A 19,939-nucleotide genomic window follows, 5' to 3' on the forward strand; every position below is an offset into this window, starting at 1 on the left:
TCGAGCCTCCCCAACCAACCAACCACCCCCGATGGATCGATCTCTGGACGAGAGAGGTGGGATGCTTTTGCAACAATAAGAACAGCAGCAGATAGGGAAAGAGGGAGAATATACAGCGATCATTCGAGACGTCCTCCCTCACTCACTAGTACTCTTCAGCACCGGTCGCTGTCCCGACCGTCACGTGACCGTGATCGCTTAACCCAAAGTGGGAACGGCGGCGGCCGGAATTTTCGCGGGTTCGCACAACCGAGAGAGACTGACTGACTGAGACTCAGACTCAACGACGCCCTCCTCAACTGACGTCCTGTTCTGGGTCAAGTTCTCGCCGACCGTCGCGTGGCAGCCTTTCTCCCTCCCCCCCCCCCCTCGCCCTCGACTCCGCTGCCCGCCCGTCGTTGTGCGACTGCCTTTGACCTCGACCTCCTCCCAGTCGAGTCCATCTTTGTTTGTGATTGTCTATCTCAACATCCGCCGTCTCGCCCACCATGCCGCCTCCTCCCCATATCAAGCCTGAAAATGTCCTCAAGGTACGCCGTCTCGCCCCGTGGCCTTCGACCACCACCCATGATACATGATGGAGGATGGAGGATAGAAGATGGATACTGGTGGATGTCTGTGGATGGGATGCAGGTGTGGTTGTGGATGGAAACACGCTGACAGGAATTTCGTCCGCAGAGGGCTCAGGAACTTATCGCCGTGGGCCAGTCCCCCGCCGCCCTCAACGTCCTCCACGAACATGTCACCTCCAAGAGGACGCGCAGCAGCCCCATCGTCTCCCTCGAGCCGGTGATGCTCCTGTTCGTCGAATTGTGTGTCGAGCTGCGCAAAGGCAAGGCCGCCAAGGACGGTCTCTACCAGTACAAGAACATCGCCCAGAACACCAACGTCGGAACCATCGAGGTAGGAAGACTTCCCCCCCCCGGCAGGGTGCCTGCCCAACCAAGGCCAATCTCTGATCCTCCGTCTGTCTAGGTTGTTCTCAAGAAGTTCATCGAGCTCGCCGAGAAGAAAGTCACCGAGGCTCAGGCCAAGGCCGATGAGATCCAGTCCTCGCTCGAGTCCGCCGCCCCTTCCTCGAACGTGGATGACCTGGAGGCCATCGAGACCCCCGAGACCATCCTGCTCGCCACCGTCTCCGGAGAGCAGTCTCGCGACCGTACCGACCGTGCCGTCGTCACCCCGTGGCTGAAGTTCCTGTGGGAGACCTACCGCACCGTTCTCGAAATCCTCAAGAACAATGCCCGTCTCGAGGTTATGTACCAGACCACCGCCCTGCAGGCCTTCCAGTTCTGCCTCAAGTACACCCGCAAAACCGAGTTCCGCAGACTCTGCGAGCTTCTCCGCAACCATGTCCAGAACGCGGCCAAGTACTCCGCCCAGATGCACGCCATCAACCTGAGCGATGCGGACACCCTCCAGCGCCACCTGGACACCCGCTTCCAGCAGCTGAACGTCGCCGTCGAGCTGGAGCTGTGGCAGGAGGCCTTCCGCAGCATTGAGGACATCCACACCCTCCTCAGCCTGAGCAAGCGTCCCGCCAAGAACGTCATGATGGCCAACTACTACGAGAAGCTGGCCCGCATCTTCCTCGTCAGCGAGAACTACCTCTTCCACGCTGCCGCCTTCAGCCGCTACTACAACCTCCTCCGCCAGTCCGCCGCCACCCTCGCCGCCGGCCAGGGCACCAAGAAGGAGAACCCCTCCGTCTCCGAGGCCGACATGACCAAGGCCGCCTCCTTCGTCCTGCTGTCCGCGCTGTCGATCCCCGTGATCAGCACCTCCCGCTCCCGCGGCGCCCTGGTCGACGTGGACGAGGTCCGCAAGAACAAGAACACCCGTCTGACCAACCTGCTCGGTATGGCCCAGGCCCCCACCCGTGCCGTCCTGTTCAAGGATGCCCTCAACAAGGGTATGCTCAAGCGGGCCCGCCCCGAGATCCGTGACCTCTACAACATCCTGGAGGTCGATTTCCACCCCCTGTCCATCTGCAAGAAGATCACCCCCATCCTCGCGCAGATCGGCGCCGACCCCGAGATGGCCAAGTACGTCCAGCCCCTGCAGCAGGTGATCCTCACCCGTCTGTTCCAGCAGCTGTCCCAGGTCTACGAGTCCGTCGAGCTCAAGTTCGTCTACGAGCTCGCCCAGTTCCCCGACCCCTTCCAGATCACCCCCTCCATGATCGAGAAGTTCATCATGAACGGCTGCAAGAAGGGTGACCTCGCCATCCGTGTCAACCACGTCTCCGGTGTCCTCACCTTCGACACCGATGTCTTCTCTTCCGCCAAGGCCCTGCACGCTGGCAGCGCTGCCGGCTCCGCCGAGGCCGAGGGCGGCTCCGTCCAGCGCCTGCAGAACACCCCCGCGGAGATCGCCCGCCTGCAGCTCGCCCGCCTGGCCAAGACCCTTCACGTCACTTGCATGTACGTCGACCCCTCCTACAGCGAGGCCCGTCTGCAGGCCAAGCGCGACGCGCACGCCCGCGCCGCTGCCGGTGCCGCCAAGGAGCACGAGGAGACCCTGGCTCGCCGGGTCATCATCGACAAGAAGAAGGAAGCCGCCACCGATGCTCTGCAGCGCAAGCAGCGTGAGGAGGAGAACCGCAAGCGCATCCGCACCCAGCAGCTCCAGGAGGCGGAGAAGCAGCGTCTGCTGGATGAGCAGCGCGAGCGCGAGAAGAAGCGCATCAAGGATGAGCAGGACCGCATCCGCCAGCAGGAGCTTCAGAAGCAGCTGGAGGAGCTGAAGAGCGGCGTCAAGGGTATCGACATCAGCGACCTGGACCTGAACGATCTGGACGGCAACCGCCTCCGCGCCATGAAGCTTGCCCACCTCGAGAAGGAGAAGAACGATCTCAACGACCGCGTCCGCACCACCGCCAAGCGTGTTGACCACTTGGAGCGTGCCTTCCGCCGCGAGGAACTCAAGCACATCCCCGAGGACTACGAGAGGCAGAAGAAGAGCGACATGGAGCTCTACGAGGCCAGCAAGGCCCAGACCCTCAAGGAGGCCGAGGACAAGCACAAGGAGGCTGTCGCGCTCAAGCACCGTCTCAGCCGCCTGGTACCGCAGTTCAACAGCTTCCGCAAGGAGGTGTCCGAGAAGCGCCACGAGGAGTTCGAGAAGCGCCGCAAGGCTGCGGAGCGTGACTTCGAGGCCAAGAAGAAGCAGCGTGTCAAGGAGGTGCAGGAGCGCAGACGCCGTGAGAAGGCCGAGCGTGAGGAGGCCGAGCGCCACAGACGCGAGGAGGAAGAGCGTGCCCGTATCGAGGAGGAAGAGAGAGTCGCCCGCGAGGAGGAGCGCAGACGCGTGCTTACCGAAGAGAAGGCCAAGCGCGAGGAAGAGAGAAAGTGAGTGACCCGTTTGTTTCGTGTTTCGTCCATTGGACTTGGAGAAGATTGCTAACGACGCCTACAGGAGACTGGACGAGATGGCCGTCAAGCAGCAGCAGCGGGAGGAGGAAGCCGAAGCTCGCCGTGCCGCCCGCAAGTTTGGCGGAGCCGCGGAGCCCGTGGCTCAGTCCTCTTCCACAGAGCGCAGTGCTCCTCGTCTCAACCTTGCGCCTCGCACTGGCGGAGCTCCCAGCTGGAGAGAACGCCAGGCCGCCCGGGAAGCCTCCGGCGAGGCCCCCGCCAGCGCCAGCGCCCCCGTGGAAGCCCCCAAGGAGGAGGCCCAGCCGGCGCGCAAGACGGGCAGTGGCTACGTGCCTCCCCACCTCCGGTCGGGCTCCAGCGCGACTCCCTCCGCTGCCCCCGAGCGCTACGTGCCCCGTGCCATGCGCGAATCCGGCTCTTCCCAGCCCCCCTCCCGCACACATACCCCGGCCGCTGCCAGCGCCGACAAGCCCGAGGACCCGGCTGCTCGTCCCAGCGCCGGCAAGTGGGTTCCCCGGTGGAAGCAGCAGGGCGGCCAGTAGAGCGTCTGCCCTCTCTGCCCTCTTTTGCCTTGATGACATGAAGAAAAAGTTCTTGGGATGTTTGATGATGACAGGGCGTGTGATTTAAACCAGACCTAAAAAAAAAAAAAAGAAAAAGATATCTCTTTTTTTTTTTTTTCTTCTCTACCTTTTTCCCCCTTGTCTTTCTCAGACAGACGTGTGCCAGCCACCCTTTAACCCCCCCAACCCAACCCTCTCTTTCTTCCTCCTCTTCCTTGTCTCTCTCCGTTCCGTCCCGTCCCGTCCCATTCCTGCCACGATTTTACTTTGCTTTTTCTTTTCTTTTCTCTCTGTCTTTTGTGTGTGTGTCCTTGGTCAATGAACATGAACATGAGCATGAACGAGATATGTGGGGTAGGCAGTCAGTAAATCAATCAGGCAATGAATGATGATGGATGATGAATGGATGGATGGATGGATAGATGGATGAATAGGATTAATGATGTGTAGCTAGCTAGTCCTTTCCCTTCCCCCTCTTGCTCTTTAATTTTCTCTCTCTCTCTGGGCATGTCATGTTCCTTCATTGTCTCTTTTTTTTTCAGATCTTGTTTTCAGATCTTGTTTTCTTCTTTACCCGAGTTGAGTTGAATTGAATTGAATCATATCGTATTATCTATCTATCTCTTTCTATCTTTCTCATCTATTTTCTGTTCTATTGGAATTCGGTACTTATGGATGGTTGTTTGGATGTGTATGTGTGTGTGTGTGTGTGTGTGTGTGTATGTGTGAAGTGAAGTAATATGAATTGCTGTATTCTTTTCTTTTCTTAACACAATATTTCTCTCTCTCTCTTTCTTTCTTTTTTCTCTCTTTCTCTCTCTCTCTCTTTCTTTCTTGTTCTCTTTCCAGCTCCTCGTATAAGGTTTTTCTTTTAATGAGTTGCCTGACTTGGATATAATCAGACAGGATATGACAAGAGAGAAAAATGCTACAATATGATACAATATGATCTATAAATAATTCATTACCGCTGTTTAGTAATAGCTGATTAGTTGGTTGGCTAGTTGGCTAGTTGGCTAGTTGACTAGTTGATCTTGACAATAAACACAGATATGAATAACTAGTTATGGATATGGATAAATTATCCTCTTGAACAGTTAACTATGCTGTAGTTAGCTAGTATAGTTAGTATAAATAGCAATGCAAACAGCACAAACACACCTCCTACTAGTTACTGGTTATGTGTAGATAGCTATACGCTATACACCCACCCCTCCCTATCTATCCCTGAACATGCTCAACAGCGTCTGTTCTGTTCTGTTCGCGGTCAACTCAAACATACATTCTCTGAATATGTTGATGCTGATCTGAATAATTCAAAATAAAGACATTCTTATTAATCCTCCTCTTCCCCCTGCCCCCCCTCCCAATACCCCATCAGGGCATGAGGGCATGAGGGCATGAGGGGATGAGGGGATGAGGGCATGAGGACATGAGGACATAAAGGCCGAGGGTATGCTTTTATTGCACTCAATGTATTGTATCTGTGTATCTGTACCAACCAATCAAATCAACTAATTAACCAATTAACCAATTAACTAATTAATCAATTAACCAACCAACCAACCAACCATGTTCATAATTACTCTGACGGTGAGAACAAAGAAGAATTTGCGGGGGTGTACCTATGCATGTATGTGTAACTGGAATCTGAAATCTGAAATCTGAAATCTGAAATCTAAGCTCGACCTGCGAAGACGGAAGGAAAGAAAAGGAAAGAAAGAGATGTGATAAGTGAATAGGAGAAGTGTTTTGGAGGGTCTGAAACAGTCTGGTTGATTGGACTGTGTGTATGTATGTATGTGTGTGTGTGTGTGTGTGTGTGTGTGTGTGTGTGTGTGTGGTATGTATGTGTGCATGGTTCATGCAGATAAACAGAACAGACAGACAGACAGACGAGATGTCCTGGAGATGTTGTCCTGGAGATGTTGTCCTGGAGATGTTGTCATGTAGATGTAAATGTAGATGTAGACAAAGACAAAGACAGAAGAAGAAAAAGAAGAAAAAGCAAATCTATATACGCGAAAGAAAAAAGAAAAAGGGGGTATGCCGCAATTCTCCACCGATATCTCAGACACACACATATATGATATGATATGATATGATATGCGCCAGACATCCAGAGGAGAGGGAAAAAGAAACGATCTCGTGAAAATGGCTTCAATCAGAGAGAAAGAGAGAGAGAGAAATAATCCGAGTCCTGCCTTCTTGCTTTGTTTCCACTGTTTCTGTTCATATGAAATGGGAGGTATCCGGTGTCATCAAGCGGCAGCGACTTCGGCTCCGGCGGCAGCGGCGGCCCCGAAGAGCTTCTCGCGCCATTGGCCGCAGACCGCCTCGAAGCCGCTGACGACGTCGCCGCAGACCCGGCCGGCTTCCCGGTCGCGCAGTCGCCGGTCCCAGTCGCCGCGCTCGATCCACCGCGTGCCCTCCTCCCGGCCCTCCTCCTCGCGACGGATGTCTGCGACGAGTTCGCGCGCCGACCGAAGTCTCCGCGAGGCCGTCGACGTCAGCTGTCGCGACTCGTACAGGGTGTCGCTCAGACCGCGGAGCGACAGGGTGATGTCGGACGTTTGCGAGATCAGGGTCTGCAGGGAGATGAGGGGATCGAGGGCCGAGGACTGGGGAGTGGTGGGTCTGGACGAGTGACGTGGCTGGTCCGGGAAAGGATACGGGAGGTTAGGCAGGAGTTCTTCGTCGATGAGGGGGATGAGCGCATCTATCGCGTCTGGTGAAAGGAGCGGGAAGGGCGAGAAAAGGAGAGGGTGGGTGAGCGTCTGGAGCGCCCGCGTCTGATGGGTAAGATGCGAAGTGATGGACGAGTGTGCCGTGATGAGTCTAGAGTGAGAGAGTCGAGTATCAGCGATCCATCCATGCAGGGCCACAGGTCAACACCGGACCGCACCGCACAGCACATACCTCATAGCGTTGTTTTCAATCCCACTCTGACCTCCCAGATCCCGGAGCGCTTCCACGGCACGCTGGATGACAAAGTCGTTCTCACTGCCATTGTTCTCGAGTCCGCGACGGGCGAGACTCTCGATCTCCGCCATCTGCATCTCCAGGCTGGGCGGCATGTCGGCTTCCTCGAAATCCGAGTCGTTGCCGTAATCGGAGCCGTCATATTGCGACTCGTGCCGCCGGTGCCGATGGGCACCATTACGGGTCTTGGGCTTCGGCGGATGCAGCGAGGAATGCTCCGGGGAATAGGCCGACGAGGGTGAGCGGATGCCCGTGTCCATGCGGTGGTATGCATCTTCATCGTCACTGCGGTCCACATACTGTGCCTCGGGGACACCGGTATCCTGGCCCGACGCGTATCCGTAGCCTCCCTCTTCCTCCTCCCATGCATCGGCGAGCTCGTCTGCCAGATTGCCTAGCCCACCGCCTTCGGCGGAGGCACCGCCAAAGTCACCCGACATCCGATGGGAGCCATTGAAGGTTTGGGTGAGGTGTGGGCGGGCGTCCATGGGCGAAGGGGGGGCGGAAGAACGAGGCGTGTGAGGCGACCGAGGCGATCTGTACGAGTAGCCGTTGGGGGCGTAGGCACTGGGGGAACTGGGGTCGAAGTCGATGTTGGAGGACTGACTCCGGGTATGGCGGTGAGATAAAGTCAGGGGAGGTGGGATGGACGGCATGTTGCAGGGCGGAGATAGCTAGAAAGGGGGGAGGGGTTCGAGGGTGTCGATCGGAGAGGACGGTGGGCGATCAACGGGGTCTGAAAAGAAAGCAGGGGGGGGGGTCTTTTCAAGTCGTGAAATTGGCTGTAGCGATGCAAACAACGGACAGGGGAATCAATGGTGGACCGCCGACGGCATCACCAGGATGCTCCAAAACGCAGACAAGGAAAATCTTAAGGAACCGGGAACGGAAAGGAAAGGAGCGTTCGAAACCGGCAACCCAGTGAACGGGAGAATCGAAATTTCTTTCGAGGCGGGAGAGAGAGCGAGAGGCAGGAGAAGGAGAAGGAGGAGTTGGGGAGTTGGTGACGAAAAGAAAGCATCCCAAATAATCATCCCGCCCCGTGCATTGATTTCCCTTCCCTTCCCTTCCCCCCCTCCCGTGACCGCCCAAGCCCCGATTCTTCCCCTCCTTCGCCGGCCGTCAACATCACCACCTCCACAAACAACCCAACCAACCTCTCGACCAGGAGTCTCCTCCACCCCCCCATTCCCCACCCCCAACAATGAGCTCCATCCGGCGCATGTCCCCGACGGACCTCCTCTCCCTCAACCTCACGAACCTCGACCCATTGACCGAGAACTACGACCTAGGCTTCTACCTCAACTACCTGATGCGATGGCCCTCACTATTTAGCACCGTCCAAGACCGCCACGAGGGCATCGTGGGCTACAGTACGTCCACCACAGCCACCCACCTCAAGCAACCCCAACCCCATTTAACTAACCCTCCACCCTCCTCCTCCTCCCCCCCCCAGTCATGGGCAAACTCGAAGAACAGCCCGCCAACATGCGCCATTCGGAACACTACACGCCCTGGCACGGCCACATCACCGTGCTAACGGTTGCGCCCGCATGGCGCCGACTCGGACACGCGCGCCGCCTCACCGAGCGCCTCGAGCAGGGATCCGATATCAACGACGCCTGGTTTGTCGATCTATACGTGCGCGCCGGGAATAAGGTGGCAGTTGATATGTATAATGGGATGGGGTGCGTTCAATATTTCTTAACCCTTTCTTTCCCTTCCATCTTTGCCTTTTCCTGCCTCCGTTCTATTCCTTACCCATCTCTCTCTCTCTCTCTCTCTCTCTCTCTTTCCGTTTACGATTGGAAAGTCGAATTGAGCGAGCGATCTAAACCCATCAAAAAACCCCTAATTAACCAACTAACTAAACAATCTTCATCATCTATATACAGATACTCCGTCTTCCGCCGCGTCGTCCACTATTACAGCGACGATCCCACAGGCATGTCCGACTCCGGGGAGGACGCGTTCGACATGCGCAAACCGTGCAGTCGCGACAAGAAGTTGCAGCATGTGAGGGAGAATGGGGAGACGTTCTTGGTGGATCCCATTGATGTCTCATGACAGAGAAATAGAGGCGCGAGGCGGTGATGTCATGTGATGTGATGCGCGATTCGATTCGATTGGATTGGATTGGATTGGATTTGGACATACCATGTGTTTGTTTGGTGGTGGGGGGAGTACATATGATAGATAGGATGGCGCGATGGGACGAGTCGGGACGAGGAGAAAAAAAAAAGCATAGCGGTCGAGATGTATGTATCTAGCATTTGGTGTTATGGAGTTTTTGAATCTGTTGTTGTTGATGGTTTGGTTTTTGTAAGCATGCGTGCATGCATGCATTTCAGATCCAGCCACGGCCATGGCTATGGCTATGGCTATGGTCACGGTCAATGGCAGTGCCAATCAATGTCAATGTCAATTGTATATGCATTAAGCAATATGTTCTAGTCTATGTTCTAGTAGAGTTAACTATTTATGTAGATAGTAGGTAGGTAAGTCCCTAACAGACCAAATCAAATGATCAAACTTTTATCATCCCAAAACCAAACAAAACACCGGCTTTTCCCTCCTGATGCAAAAAAAAAAAGAAAAGGAAAAAGAAAAAAAAAAGAAAAGAAAAGAAAAAAAGGCTGGATGTCGAAACGAAAATGCATGCACCACGTTGATGATCGGATAGTTAGTAAGTATACTATTATTAAATTTAAATTCGGTTTCATGCCATGCAGACGTGTCAATGCTCATGACGTAGCACGTACAGCGAAGAATCCACCACAGCGGAATATTCTTCCTGTGTGGTTTTGCGACAAGCAAGCAAGCAATCTCTCCGTCTGTCTCATACTCGGGCGATGAGCCTCGGTCCGGAGCGAGAGAATCTCAGGGCCGCGAAGATGGATGCGGACGTGATGAGACAGCAGGCGGTGAAGAGCTGCACACCGAGGTATTTGCCTGTGTCGCTCAAGATTGCGCCACCGATGGGCGTGCCGATCAGCAGGCCGACGGAGGTGAGCCCGAAGATCATGCCGAGGCGGGTGCCCAAGTCGCGAATGTCCTTGGTCAGGGAGACCATGACGACCGGTGGGAGGGAGACGAACCCTCCGGAGCAGAGACCGTATAGCACAGACAGGACGATGACGCCGGGCCCGTTGTGTACGCCGATCCAGGCGAACGCCAGAATGGCAGTGAAGGTGGCGGCGGGGGTGAGGACGTTCAAGGGTCCTGTGTGGTCGGCGATGAAGTTGGGGCAGATACGTCCAACGGTGGACCCCGCGTTGAGCATGGAGAGGAGATAGAAGCCCAGGGTGGAGCTGACGATCCCGGTGTCGATCGCGTAGGACTGGATGTAGAAGAGGAAGTTGTAGAAGCCCAGGAAGCCCAGGAACATTCCGATGGCAAACAGCACGAAAGCCGGTTCCTTGAAGGCGGATAGCTGGAGCAGCTTGCGCTTCTCCGTCGGCTGGAATCGCATGCGCATGATGCTGTAGGAGATGCAGCAGGTCCCGAAACAGAGGAAGCCGATAGCCCGGGTCGCCCAGGGGAAGCCTACTCGGTGCTGCAGTTGGTCGAACATAATCGGGTAGACCACGCCGCCGATGCTGCTTCCCGACGCGGCGAGGCCGTTGGCCAGGCCTCGTCTCTTTTTGAAGTATTGGGGGAGAATGGCGACGGACGGGACGAAAAGACATCCCGCGGACAGGCCAATGACGATTCCCTGCGCCAGGATCAGTTGCCAGAATTCCGTCGACAGACTGGTCATCATCAGGCCGAAGGGGAGCACGATGGTCCCGAAAGTGAGGAGGGCACGGAAATAACCCGCATCAAACAGAGGGCCCGTCACCACCCCGAAGAGCATAAGAAGAAAGGCCTGGAGCGAGCCAATCCAGGCGATGGAGGACGAGGACATGTCCGACAACAGGGTCTGCTCATAGTAGGTTTGGAACGCGCCCCAGGTGTTTATAATGCCCCTTCGCGATATCAGTCAACATCCTTCCTGGCATGACAAGTGGGTCTGAACATACCATGAGTTGAAGAACAGGAAGAAGGAGCCCACCACCTGGATCCATGATGCGAAGCCGGTATCGTATGTCGGTTCTGGGGCTTTCTCCTCTGACGCAGGAGAGCGTCCGTTGCTGTCGGCATGGTTGTTTGCGGCGAGGGATTCCGCAACGACCTTCTCCTCGAAATCAGCATTGGTCCCCATTTCCACTCCGAATAGAACCGAATAGAAGCGATCCGGTTGGAGGGCCCTCTGGTAGAGTGGACAAGCAGTCAAAGGCGTGGGGGTGGGTTGGAGGGCGAAACCGACAGCGATCCAGGCAAACCCGGGGAAGTCAACGTGCGCCCACAAAAACCTTGTCCCTACGATACACTATTCCCCAGAGTCGAAGTCTGGAGCCGGGGGGGGGGAAGTTGAAAAGGCGGAGGAGGCCCAGCTAGATATATAGTAGGATTATTAATGGCACCGAGTAAAAATTCATTATGGCCCCTCCCAAGCGCGGCTAAGAGTAAGCTTAGGAGCTAGAAAAGTAGAAGACCGAGCAGGGATCCACTCGGCGGCGGCCATCCACGTTGACGGATTTCTCTGGGAGTGGGCATCGAGGCAGTCAAGTGCACCGGGCCCTGGATGAGCCTGTGAGGGCCCCATCGTGGGAAGATACCCTACTGGGCGGGAGGGTGGACATCCACCCAGCGAGTGGGTTCCAACACCCGGGTGCTGCGATGGAGTTGCTTGCCGAGGGGAGGGCCTCCCTCTTTTCCCCAGGAATCCGACTCGGATCCAGTGTGTTGTCACCTGCCAGGCAGGTGAGGGAATTCAGGTAGGAGAGCGTTTGCAGACATAAAGATGAGCTGCCTTGTTATTGCGGGAGTCGGCTGCATAAGCGCTGAGTGCATGGCGGGCAGGTTGGTCCAAGCGTGTCCGAAGTGTGACGACGTGCCGTGCCGACTTATCCAGGCGGACTGCACATCATTTCGTTCCTAATCCTGGGACATGGTAATGAGTCATCCCAGCAACCCAGCCTGATGAGGGATGAGGGAATTCTGGTGAATCCAGTGCGGATCAAGATTCCTGTACCGATTCATGGTCAGCATTGCAGCAAGAACAGGGTGAATAATTACGAATGATGTAGAAGAGATGTACCTCGATACTTACAACGTGGGATCGGAGGGAAGGCCGAACTCCGTGGCTCGTGGCTGCCGCCACTCATCCTAAGGCATCAACCATGGATCTCGGAATGACCTTCCCCTTGACAATCCACAAATGAGGGGAGCCTCGTTCAGAGCAGAGCAATCCGATCCCCAAAGCTGAAGAGTCCCGGCCATCGAATCCTCAATAATGGGCAGGAGCCGCGGCCAATCAAAGCCGGGGGATCTGGCATTGTTCTGTGGCCGGCAGCACTAGCCGGACTAAGTAGCAGAAGGGCTGGACTCGCGTCGGTCTGCACTACTAGTCTATGGGGAAGTGTACTTTATTCGAGGTGTCGAGATGACGTTCATGCAAGGGAGTCGGGCGCTCTCATTCTTGCAATCTCATGCACTGATCGGTGATCTTATCATTCTGATTCCACAGTGGATAGTGGGTATAGCACCATCTGCTGCCTGCAGAGACAAATCCTCAGCAACGTCCGGTTCCGCCTTCCTTTTTTTTTTTTTGTTTGTTTGGCAGGTACGGGGTAATACCGGTCAGATTGATAGGAATTCCAAAGGAGCTATCAAGGTTATTGACGCATGGTCGCCTACACACACGCACAAAATGAAGATCGGTTTCCAACAGACTAGACAGAAGGAAAGATATGCAGACGCCTGGACCGGTCCGGTATGGGATCCGAAGTACGGGGTACGTTGTGTGGGGGAAGGCTCATAGAGCAGCTTAAGATGAACACGGACATAACCGTATGACTGAGACACCATTAGACGGCTCTATTTTGATGCATGTGGGGATAATGGGAAGCGGATCCAGCCATTGACCCCGTGAAGCACTTTACATCCCTCTCCCAGTCCTGGATGAATGTCCTCAACCGACCGCGTGGAGTTGAGGCATCTAGATAATCGGACAAACATGTCAACATCAAACTTTTTTCTTGATTTTACCGATATAGACTGCACTGCGTTATTCTTTTGAGGGTTTTTTTTTTTTTGCCCCCCGGTGACCTAGGGGCCACTTAGGCCGATGTGGCCTTCCCTACTCCCAAACTCCAAACGCTATGCTGCCCAGGGGAAAAGGGTCTAAGACCAAAGACATACAAATAATAGAACAAGAAGCAGTTGTCAATATACAGCCCTCCACATCCGCCCGGCATCTACTGCAATTCCTCGCATGTCCAGTCCTCGTACCTGTACGAATCAATTAGACCGGCCATTCCAAGCCCCAACCCACGAAAGGAAACCTGCTTACCATCCATCGGGAAGATATCTGCGCACGATCAGAGGGATCTTCTTCTGGTTCAGCTCCTTCATGGCAATCTGCAGGGGATCCGTCTCGCCCTCGAGGTCGACAAGTACCGGGGCGTTCATACTGGAAGCGTGGTCAGCATCCAGCCCACTTCATCCACACCATCCTGCCCGGTCTATCCCCCAAACGAACCTGATCTGCAGAGCCCGGGTACCCAGCACGCGCGCGCGCTCGTACTTGGTCATGTATGGGGTCGTCGTGCGCTGGTCGTTCGGCACCTTCTTCTCCCGCGCCTGTTCCATCACTTTGCCTCCATACCCCGCATTCGGGTCGCCCGAAACGACGACGCGGTCTCCGTTGGCAGCCGGCGCGTACGAGCCCTCGCCGTATTCATCGGCACCTCCTTCCGCGACGTCGACATCCTCGGGGTTTATGAAGTCCTCGGGCTCGGCGTCGTCGTACTGCTCCGGCTCATAGTCGTAACTGTAAGGCAAGCCAGGTCAGAACATCGGGACCTTCTTCCGGTAAGAGAGCAGCCGCCGACAGGCGACGTGAACATTCAACCGCCACCTGCGCAACAGCTGCAAGCTCTTGTGGGGAACCGGTCTCTTACGTTTCCTCGGCGTCGTTATCACCGTAGTCAGACATCGTGGCGGTTCAGATGGATCGGATCTGAGACGAGGCAAATGAAAGTAATGCAAACGAATGCAAGGACAGCACCGCGACCGGGGGGAGGTGGGGACGAGACGTTGCGCAACAACGGGTCTTTTTCTCCTCGTGAAGAAAAGAAATCGATGTTGCGACTTCGAGAAGGCGGAAAAAGTTCCTGTCGCGGCACCGGCGCTAGTCCGCTTCGGGCATCCCTGCTCACCGCTTCGGCAAAATTTCGAAGCTTTTCGTCTCGAGTCGTCCTGTCGATCTGAACTTTTCCTCTCCATCACCTGCCTGGTGCCCGTTGCCCTCTCACTTCTGGGTTCAGAGGCTCGCCGGAGGTATGGGTCAAAAGCGACAATCCTCGGGGGACCTCCCCCATCCGAAACGGATGCATAATCAGGCACCGCTGGACGATGCCGGTAAGTTTGATGCTTCACGCCCGAGTCTGGAATCGCACAGTGCTCATCGATGTTTCTTTTTCAGACCTAATCTACGAAGAAAGGCACTCGGACGCCGAGTACGCCTCCTCGGATGACTTGAGTATCGCCAGTGGCAGCCTCCACGAGACACCGGCCACTCCCATGTCGACGATCTCCGCCAGATATCCGTCGGAGCTGAAAACTCACCGCTGCCCTTTCGACGGCTGCACAAAGGCCTTCAACCGTCCAGCACGGCTCCAGGAACACTTGCGCTCACACAACAACGAGAGACTCTTTCAGTGCCCCCAGGAGGATTGCGACAAGACCTTTCTCCGAGCATCGCATCTGAACCACCACATCAAAAGCGCCCATACCGGAGTCCGGGACTATGTATGCGATCGTCCAGGGTGTGGAAAGAGTTTCGTCACTGGCTCACGTCTGCGTCGGCACCTGGCTGCTCACGATGGAAGAGACAAATACCGCTGCACAGAGTACCCGCCCTGTGACGAGACATTCCGAAAGCATTCGACCCTCCAAAAACACATCATGAGCGCGCATCTGAACCAAAAGCCCTTTGCCTGTCCGCACGTTGACCCAACCACTGGTCAGAAATGTCCCATGGCATTCGACAGCGCAGGTCACCTCCGAGCCCATGAAAGTCGAGTCCACGCCGAGAAGCGATTCACTTGCACCGAGTGCATCCAGACCAACCATCCGGACGCCAACCCTTCATTCGGCCCCCCTCCCACCGCGACAACATTTCCCACATACGCTCTCCTCCAAGCCCACATCCGGTCCGTCCACCCTCCGCAATGTCCCAACTGCGCTATGACTTGCTCCACGGCCCGAGAACTCCGCCGCCATCTCGAAGTTGCCCACGGCAACGTGAGCCTCGAAGAGCGCAAAGTCTTCGACTGCACCGTGCCAGGCTGCGACAGCAGCTTCACCAAGAAGGGCAACCTAACCGTGCACATCCGGACCGTTCATCAAGGCGAGAAGCGGTTCGTCTGCGGCGAGACCGACCTCTCCAACTCCAAACGGGTCATGGGCTGGACCGGCGCCGACGGCTGCGGGAAACGGTACGGAAGCAAGCTCGCTCTCGAGGAGCACATCCGCACCGCCCATCTCGGGTTCCAGAACGCCAAAGCCGAGCGTCGACAGCGTCTCGGTCTGGGCAAGACGTCCAACCACCCCAGCGGGCCTTCCGCGCTCGCCGCCCTCACAGGCGAGGGCTACGCCGAAGAAACAGGCCGACAGATCGCCTGCTTTGTCGAGGGCTGTCCGCACCGTTTCCACCGGAACTACGACCTGTGGGTCCACATGGGCAGCAAGCACGGGTGCACGGAGGACGAGATCCGGGATATGTTCATGCAGCGAGCGCTTCTGGCGGACGACAACGAGCCCGTCACCGGCGATATGTTTGGTATCTATGGTCTCGAGTTCGATGACGACGATTCCGCCCCTTATGAACCGTATATACTAGGAAACATGGACGCAAAGCCTACCACCATCATCCCCCCCCATGACCCCGGGATGTCTGCGTTTGCCGACGCCTCAGCTAATCCCAGAGAGTTCTCCGATCCGTACGCCGATGTTATGATGCAAGATGTCGATTCTAAGATACCCAGTGCTGACGATTTGGCGATGATTGATCCTTTGTTGGCTTATAACATGGAGGATTCATAGCTTGGATGTTGTACATGCTCCCCTCCCCCCCTTGTCATTTCGGGTTTTTTTATATGATGAATGAACTGATACGGACTCAATGATATATTCTCTATTTACTATTTTTTTTCTCTTCTCTCTATCTCTTTCTTCATCTTGTCTTGTGGCGGTTTGGTCTTGAACAAAGAATGACTAAGTAGTTATGTGACTTTCGGGGATATTGATGCATAAACACTATTGCCTGGAAACAGGCCAAGCAACAATATTAGTATCTACAACCACCCTCGAGCTCGAGAGAAAGTAAATGTCTAGGTAGTTAAGTAGATAGGTAGGTAGGTGGACAGTAGTAAAACACCACCCACTACTTACTATATAACCTCCTTTCACAGCTATCGGGGAATTCTCAGAAAATTTTAATTTTATTTTAAACCTTTTTTTTGGTGCCTCTGTAAGACATTTTTTTTTCTCTTCTTCGTTCTCTTTTTACGTGTGTTTTTTTTATGTTTATGTTTATTTATTTTTATTTTTATTTTTTTTTTGGTTGGATACATCAAGGAAAGAAAGAAGAAAAGAAGGAAGGAAGGAAGGAAAGCAAGAAAGCGAGAAAGAAAGTGAGTAAAGAAGAGAGGACATTTTTTCTGAAAAAATCCTAACCCAGATTCAGATTGCTTGCTCTATTTTAACTCAACTCAACTCAACTCAACTCGTGTCCGGCTCACTCGCAGGATGCAAGACGTCGTTGTCGCTGCTGCTGCTGCTGCTGCTGCTGCCGCCTAGTACCCACCGACTGTACGCACGCACTGACGACCAGCGTCTGGTGCGGTTGGGTTGGGTTGGGTTAGGTTGAGGCGTAGGCATGGACATAATAAGCAAGTAAGCAAGCAAGTAAGCAAGCAGGTAGGCAAGCAGGCAACCGATGGATGCGGTGCATGACTGCAAGGCCGTTCAAAATGTCGAGGAGATAATCCTGGAAGAATTGAGATTTGAAATTATTTCTTTGCTTCGTTGCGAAGAAAAGAGAGAGAGAGAGAGAGAGAGAAAATGCAAAAGACAAAAGGGGTGGGAAGAGGAAGATGATGAAGAAAAGAAGCCTAGAAGATTCAATCCCATTTGTTCTGTCAGATCCTTATGTGGCGATTTGATGATGGTGTTTTTGTATCTTGTTCTCCAGATCAACCAACCAATTATCTATCTACCTGGATTTTGATTTTGCAGTGGGGGTTTTCTTTTTTCCTTTTTGTATGTGCTTTTTGTATGTGCTTTTTGTGGTTGTGGTTTGTGTTCTGTGTTTTGTGTGTATTTGTCCGCTTGAGTAATAAGAGTAGTTTTGGTGCTTCTGGCTACCTAGGGAAAGGGTTCTTCTTGTATGGAATGTAGATGGAATGTTCGTTGGTGCTGGTGGGTGGTGTTGCATTTTAGATGAGACTGAGAGAAAACAAGCGTCTTCGCGATGAATGGTGTCCAAGCTTGAACGGCAAGACGGGACCTGGAACTTCAGATGAGCAATCACCAATAGGGGGCCGAGAAGTAATCGTCCTGCCCGAATTCATCAGGGGACTCCTCGATAGGAGGGGGGGGAGGGCCGAGGGTAAGCTTGGGGATTGGAGGTTTAGGCACATAACCCTATACCATCTTGTTAGCTGATGTGATTCATCGAGAAGGGAGAGCCACTTGCCGAATCAGTCTGAGGCCAATCTTCGTTGTATTTATTCTCCTCAACAGCACAAGCCTTTTCGATCATCTGGGCTCTCTTGCGGGCAGACATCACGATGGGACGGGCGGTGGCGCGCCTGATTTCTTTGGCCGTGGTCATGTTGTAGAGAGTCAGGTTTGTCATCAGGTCGGTCGTGAGGCTTCTGTCGCACTTGAACACGTCGTCGTAGAAATCGTAGTTGGAGGTGATGATGGGTTCGGACTTGTAAGGAATGGGCGTGGGGGGCGCGGACCTGATTGAATCCATCGAGACGCGGATCTGGGCTAGATGACGCAAGAATCGAATGTATGCCTCATTGGCCGTTTTGCTGGGCAGATGGGTGGTGAAGAGTCTGGCAACGTCACAGTACAGGTGGACGGCTGGGAGGCCTCTCGCCATTGCAAGCCAAAGCGCGGTCTTGAGCAGCATATCGAGGGCTCCTTTTTTGGCATGCTTGAAGGGCCACATGGTGAGATCGCCTTTACGTGCCTTGGGTGCGGAGGGGAGCGGCGCCTCGAGGTCCTCGGGTGGAAGCCATCCCCATTCGCGTGCTTTCTCCGGACGCACCTGACAAGTGAGCTCCTTGTAGGCATGGAAGAATCTGGTGAGGACGATATCAGAGTCCATGTAGCCGTCCCAGGAAAGCGAAGTCTTGCATGCGTCGATACGAAGCTGCTTCAGGCTGGTTAGGGTAGTGCGTTCAACGGAGATGGGGAGAGGGTTGTAGATCATCCCTGCTCTTCGTTAGACTGATCGAACCTAGACGTGCTGGGCTAGAGTCAGCCACCACTTACGGTCCTCTGTATCCTTTTCCATCGCGGTTGCAATATGGCCCTTGAACAGCTCGATTGCCAGGACGGATGCTTCAAGGTGCTGGCGAGCTTTGGCAGGACTTGCACGTCGGTAGTTAAGCCAGAAGACCTGTTTGGACCAGTCACGAAGAGGTTCCACCAACTTTCTCAGAGTCTCGATTTCCGCCCCAAAGTATGTCTCATCGGAAATATTAATCTCCTCGCGCTGGACGACTTTGTTGAGAACCTGGGGGTAACGGTCTAGGAGCCATCTCTCGAGTTTCACCTGAGTATCATGCATTTTGTCATCGCTCTCAAGCAACAAGCTCAAAAGATGCTGAAATGAGCCAGGGAAGGCATCTTCCAGAATCTTGGGGAGCGAGTTCGACACGTCTTCCGCGAATTTGCTCGGATCGAAGCCCTTGGTAAGTTCGGCCATCAGCTGCTCAATCCGCTCGTTGTCAGCCTCGATGATCTCCTCGGCTTTCTCTTCGGCCATTGCACCAGTGTCAGTGGGTTCATCGAAGATGATGTCGACCCCTTTCGTGTCCTTCTTCTCCTGGATAGGCTCGGAGGCCGTGGAGGAGGAGGAGGAGCTGGACTCGATCATCGTGACAATTTGGAGCAAGGTGCTTTGATTTTACATCTCAGTGCTAGAAGTTGATTTTGCGGGTGAGGAAAACAGGTAGCAGCAAAACAAAACAGGGGGAACCAAGAAGAATTGAGAGACGTGTAAAAAGCCCAACTAGGGGCCGGGAGACAAGCCGTGAGTCTCTATGCGAACTTAGTGAGAAGCCCAAGATAGTCACAGAAAGATACACGTTCCAATTAGGGTTGGTGATGATGGTAGGACAAGAGATCTCGGAGATAAGCGAAAGTCCGAGATGGTAGATCATCGCTAGGAACGATGGAGGAAAGGCAGGGGAGAAGAATGGGGGAGGGTGTTGAGGGAGTGTTGGGGGAGTGTTGTTGGGGAGTGAATGGACGGCGAGAAGCAGTGAATATCAGATGTTTGCTTGGGTGGAAATTGATGGCTCAGGCCGCGCTGGTTTTCCCACCCGGCTGTTTTTTTACCACCACCACATACTGTTGCCCATCTGGCTTCTAATGGAACTCATCCGGGGTCAGGTTGGCATTTGCTTGGGATTATGCCATCAAGAACAGTGCATATCCAAAGACCTGCTGTCGGGTGAGGGTGAGCCAGTGCCACATAAATTCAATCCTTTACCTTCCCAAGAAAGCTATGAGACTAAGCCCTCACTCAAAATAAAGCAGTAAGTAGGCGTATCTCATATGGATAGCAGGGAAACTTCTGGATCCTCAACGAGCTAATCATCCAAACAGCACAATGGCTTCCAGGACATTCAGCCCGTGTCAGATCTATTCCAATCGGATTGTAAGTTC

The 19,939-nt window shown here is 54.2% G+C and overlaps 9 protein-coding genes across 9 annotated transcripts; 4 read left to right on the plus strand and 5 right to left on the minus strand.

The window, feature by feature from the left end:
- Positions 1-488: 488 nt before the first annotated feature.
- On the plus strand, positions 489-3,916 carry tif32 (putative eukaryotic translation initiation factor 3 subunit EifCa; the record flags this gene model as incomplete). The annotated part of the gene is made up of 4 exons (XM_025539389.1): positions 489-530; positions 679-903; positions 976-3,350; positions 3,418-3,916. 4 exons carry the CDS (start codon positions 489-491, stop codon positions 3,914-3,916), a joined length of 3,141 nt encoding a protein of 1,046 aa, XP_025399527.1.
- Positions 3,917-4,414: 498 nt separating this feature from the next.
- On the minus strand, positions 4,415-6,000 carry BO70DRAFT_29690 (uncharacterized protein). Its single transcript, XM_025539550.1, has 2 exons — positions 5,571-6,000; positions 4,415-4,660 (listed from the first exon to the last, which is right to left on the minus strand). Exons 1-2 carry the CDS (start codon positions 5,801-5,803, stop codon positions 4,555-4,557), a joined length of 339 nt encoding a protein of 112 aa, XP_025399528.1. The 5' UTR covers positions 5,804-6,000; the 3' UTR covers positions 4,415-4,554.
- Positions 5,924-6,706, plus strand: BO70DRAFT_29707 (uncharacterized protein). The gene has a single exon (XM_025539554.1). The coding sequence runs from the start codon at positions 6,044-6,046 to the stop codon at positions 6,584-6,586; it is 543 nt and encodes a 180-aa protein (XP_025399529.1). The 5' UTR covers positions 5,924-6,043; the 3' UTR covers positions 6,587-6,706.
- Positions 6,670-7,923, minus strand: BO70DRAFT_361722 (uncharacterized protein). The gene has a single exon (XM_025543110.1). It carries the CDS (start codon positions 7,573-7,575, stop codon positions 6,826-6,828), a length of 750 nt encoding a protein of 249 aa, XP_025399530.1. The 5' UTR covers positions 7,576-7,923; the 3' UTR covers positions 6,670-6,825.
- A 125-nt stretch (positions 7,924-8,048) lies between these two features.
- BO70DRAFT_361723 (peptide alpha-N-acetyltransferase complex B subunit NAT3) lies at positions 8,049-9,200 on the plus strand. The gene is made up of 3 exons (XM_025543111.1): positions 8,049-8,292; positions 8,376-8,607; positions 8,815-9,200. Exons 1-3 carry the CDS (start codon positions 8,124-8,126, stop codon positions 8,984-8,986), a joined length of 573 nt encoding a protein of 190 aa, XP_025399531.1. The 5' UTR covers positions 8,049-8,123; the 3' UTR covers positions 8,987-9,200.
- Positions 9,201-9,418: 218 nt separating this feature from the next.
- BO70DRAFT_361724 (MFS general substrate transporter) lies at positions 9,419-10,985 on the minus strand. Its single transcript, XM_025543112.1, has 2 exons — positions 10,942-10,985; positions 9,419-10,887 (listed from the first exon to the last, which is right to left on the minus strand). The coding sequence occupies exon 2, from the start codon at positions 10,824-10,826 to the stop codon at positions 9,759-9,761; it is 1,068 nt and encodes a 355-aa protein (XP_025399532.1). The 5' UTR covers positions 10,827-10,887; positions 10,942-10,985; the 3' UTR covers positions 9,419-9,758.
- Positions 10,986-13,045: 2,060 nt separating this feature from the next.
- BO70DRAFT_361726 (DNA-directed RNA polymerase core subunit RPO26) lies at positions 13,046-14,084 on the minus strand. Its single transcript, XM_025543113.1, has 4 exons — positions 13,927-14,084; positions 13,506-13,796; positions 13,317-13,436; positions 13,046-13,255 (listed from the first exon to the last, which is right to left on the minus strand). The coding sequence occupies exons 1-4, from the start codon at positions 13,959-13,961 to the stop codon at positions 13,222-13,224; spliced, it is 480 nt and encodes a 159-aa protein (XP_025399533.1). The 5' UTR covers positions 13,962-14,084; the 3' UTR covers positions 13,046-13,221.
- A 182-nt stretch (positions 14,085-14,266) lies between these two features.
- BO70DRAFT_314097 (C2H2-type zinc finger protein) lies at positions 14,267-16,266 on the plus strand. Its single transcript, XM_025540269.1, has 2 exons — positions 14,267-14,386; positions 14,451-16,266. The coding sequence occupies exons 1-2, from the start codon at positions 14,308-14,310 to the stop codon at positions 16,070-16,072; spliced, it is 1,701 nt and encodes a 566-aa protein (XP_025399534.1). The 5' UTR covers positions 14,267-14,307; the 3' UTR covers positions 16,073-16,266.
- A 1,421-nt stretch (positions 16,267-17,687) lies between these two features.
- On the minus strand, positions 17,688-19,145 carry BO70DRAFT_379393 (uncharacterized protein; the record flags this gene model as incomplete). The annotated part of the gene is made up of 2 exons (XM_025545342.1): positions 17,688-18,478; positions 18,539-19,145. The coding sequence occupies 2 exons, from the start codon at positions 19,143-19,145 to the stop codon at positions 17,688-17,690; spliced, it is 1,398 nt and encodes a 465-aa protein (XP_025399535.1).
- Between the last annotated feature and the right edge of the window lie 794 nt (positions 19,146-19,939).

Source organism: Aspergillus heteromorphus, assembly GCF_003184545.1.
Source record: "Aspergillus heteromorphus CBS 117.55 chromosome Unknown BO70scaffold_11, whole genome shotgun sequence".
Lineage (NCBI taxonomy): Eukaryota > Fungi > Ascomycota > Eurotiomycetes > Eurotiales > Aspergillaceae > Aspergillus > Aspergillus heteromorphus.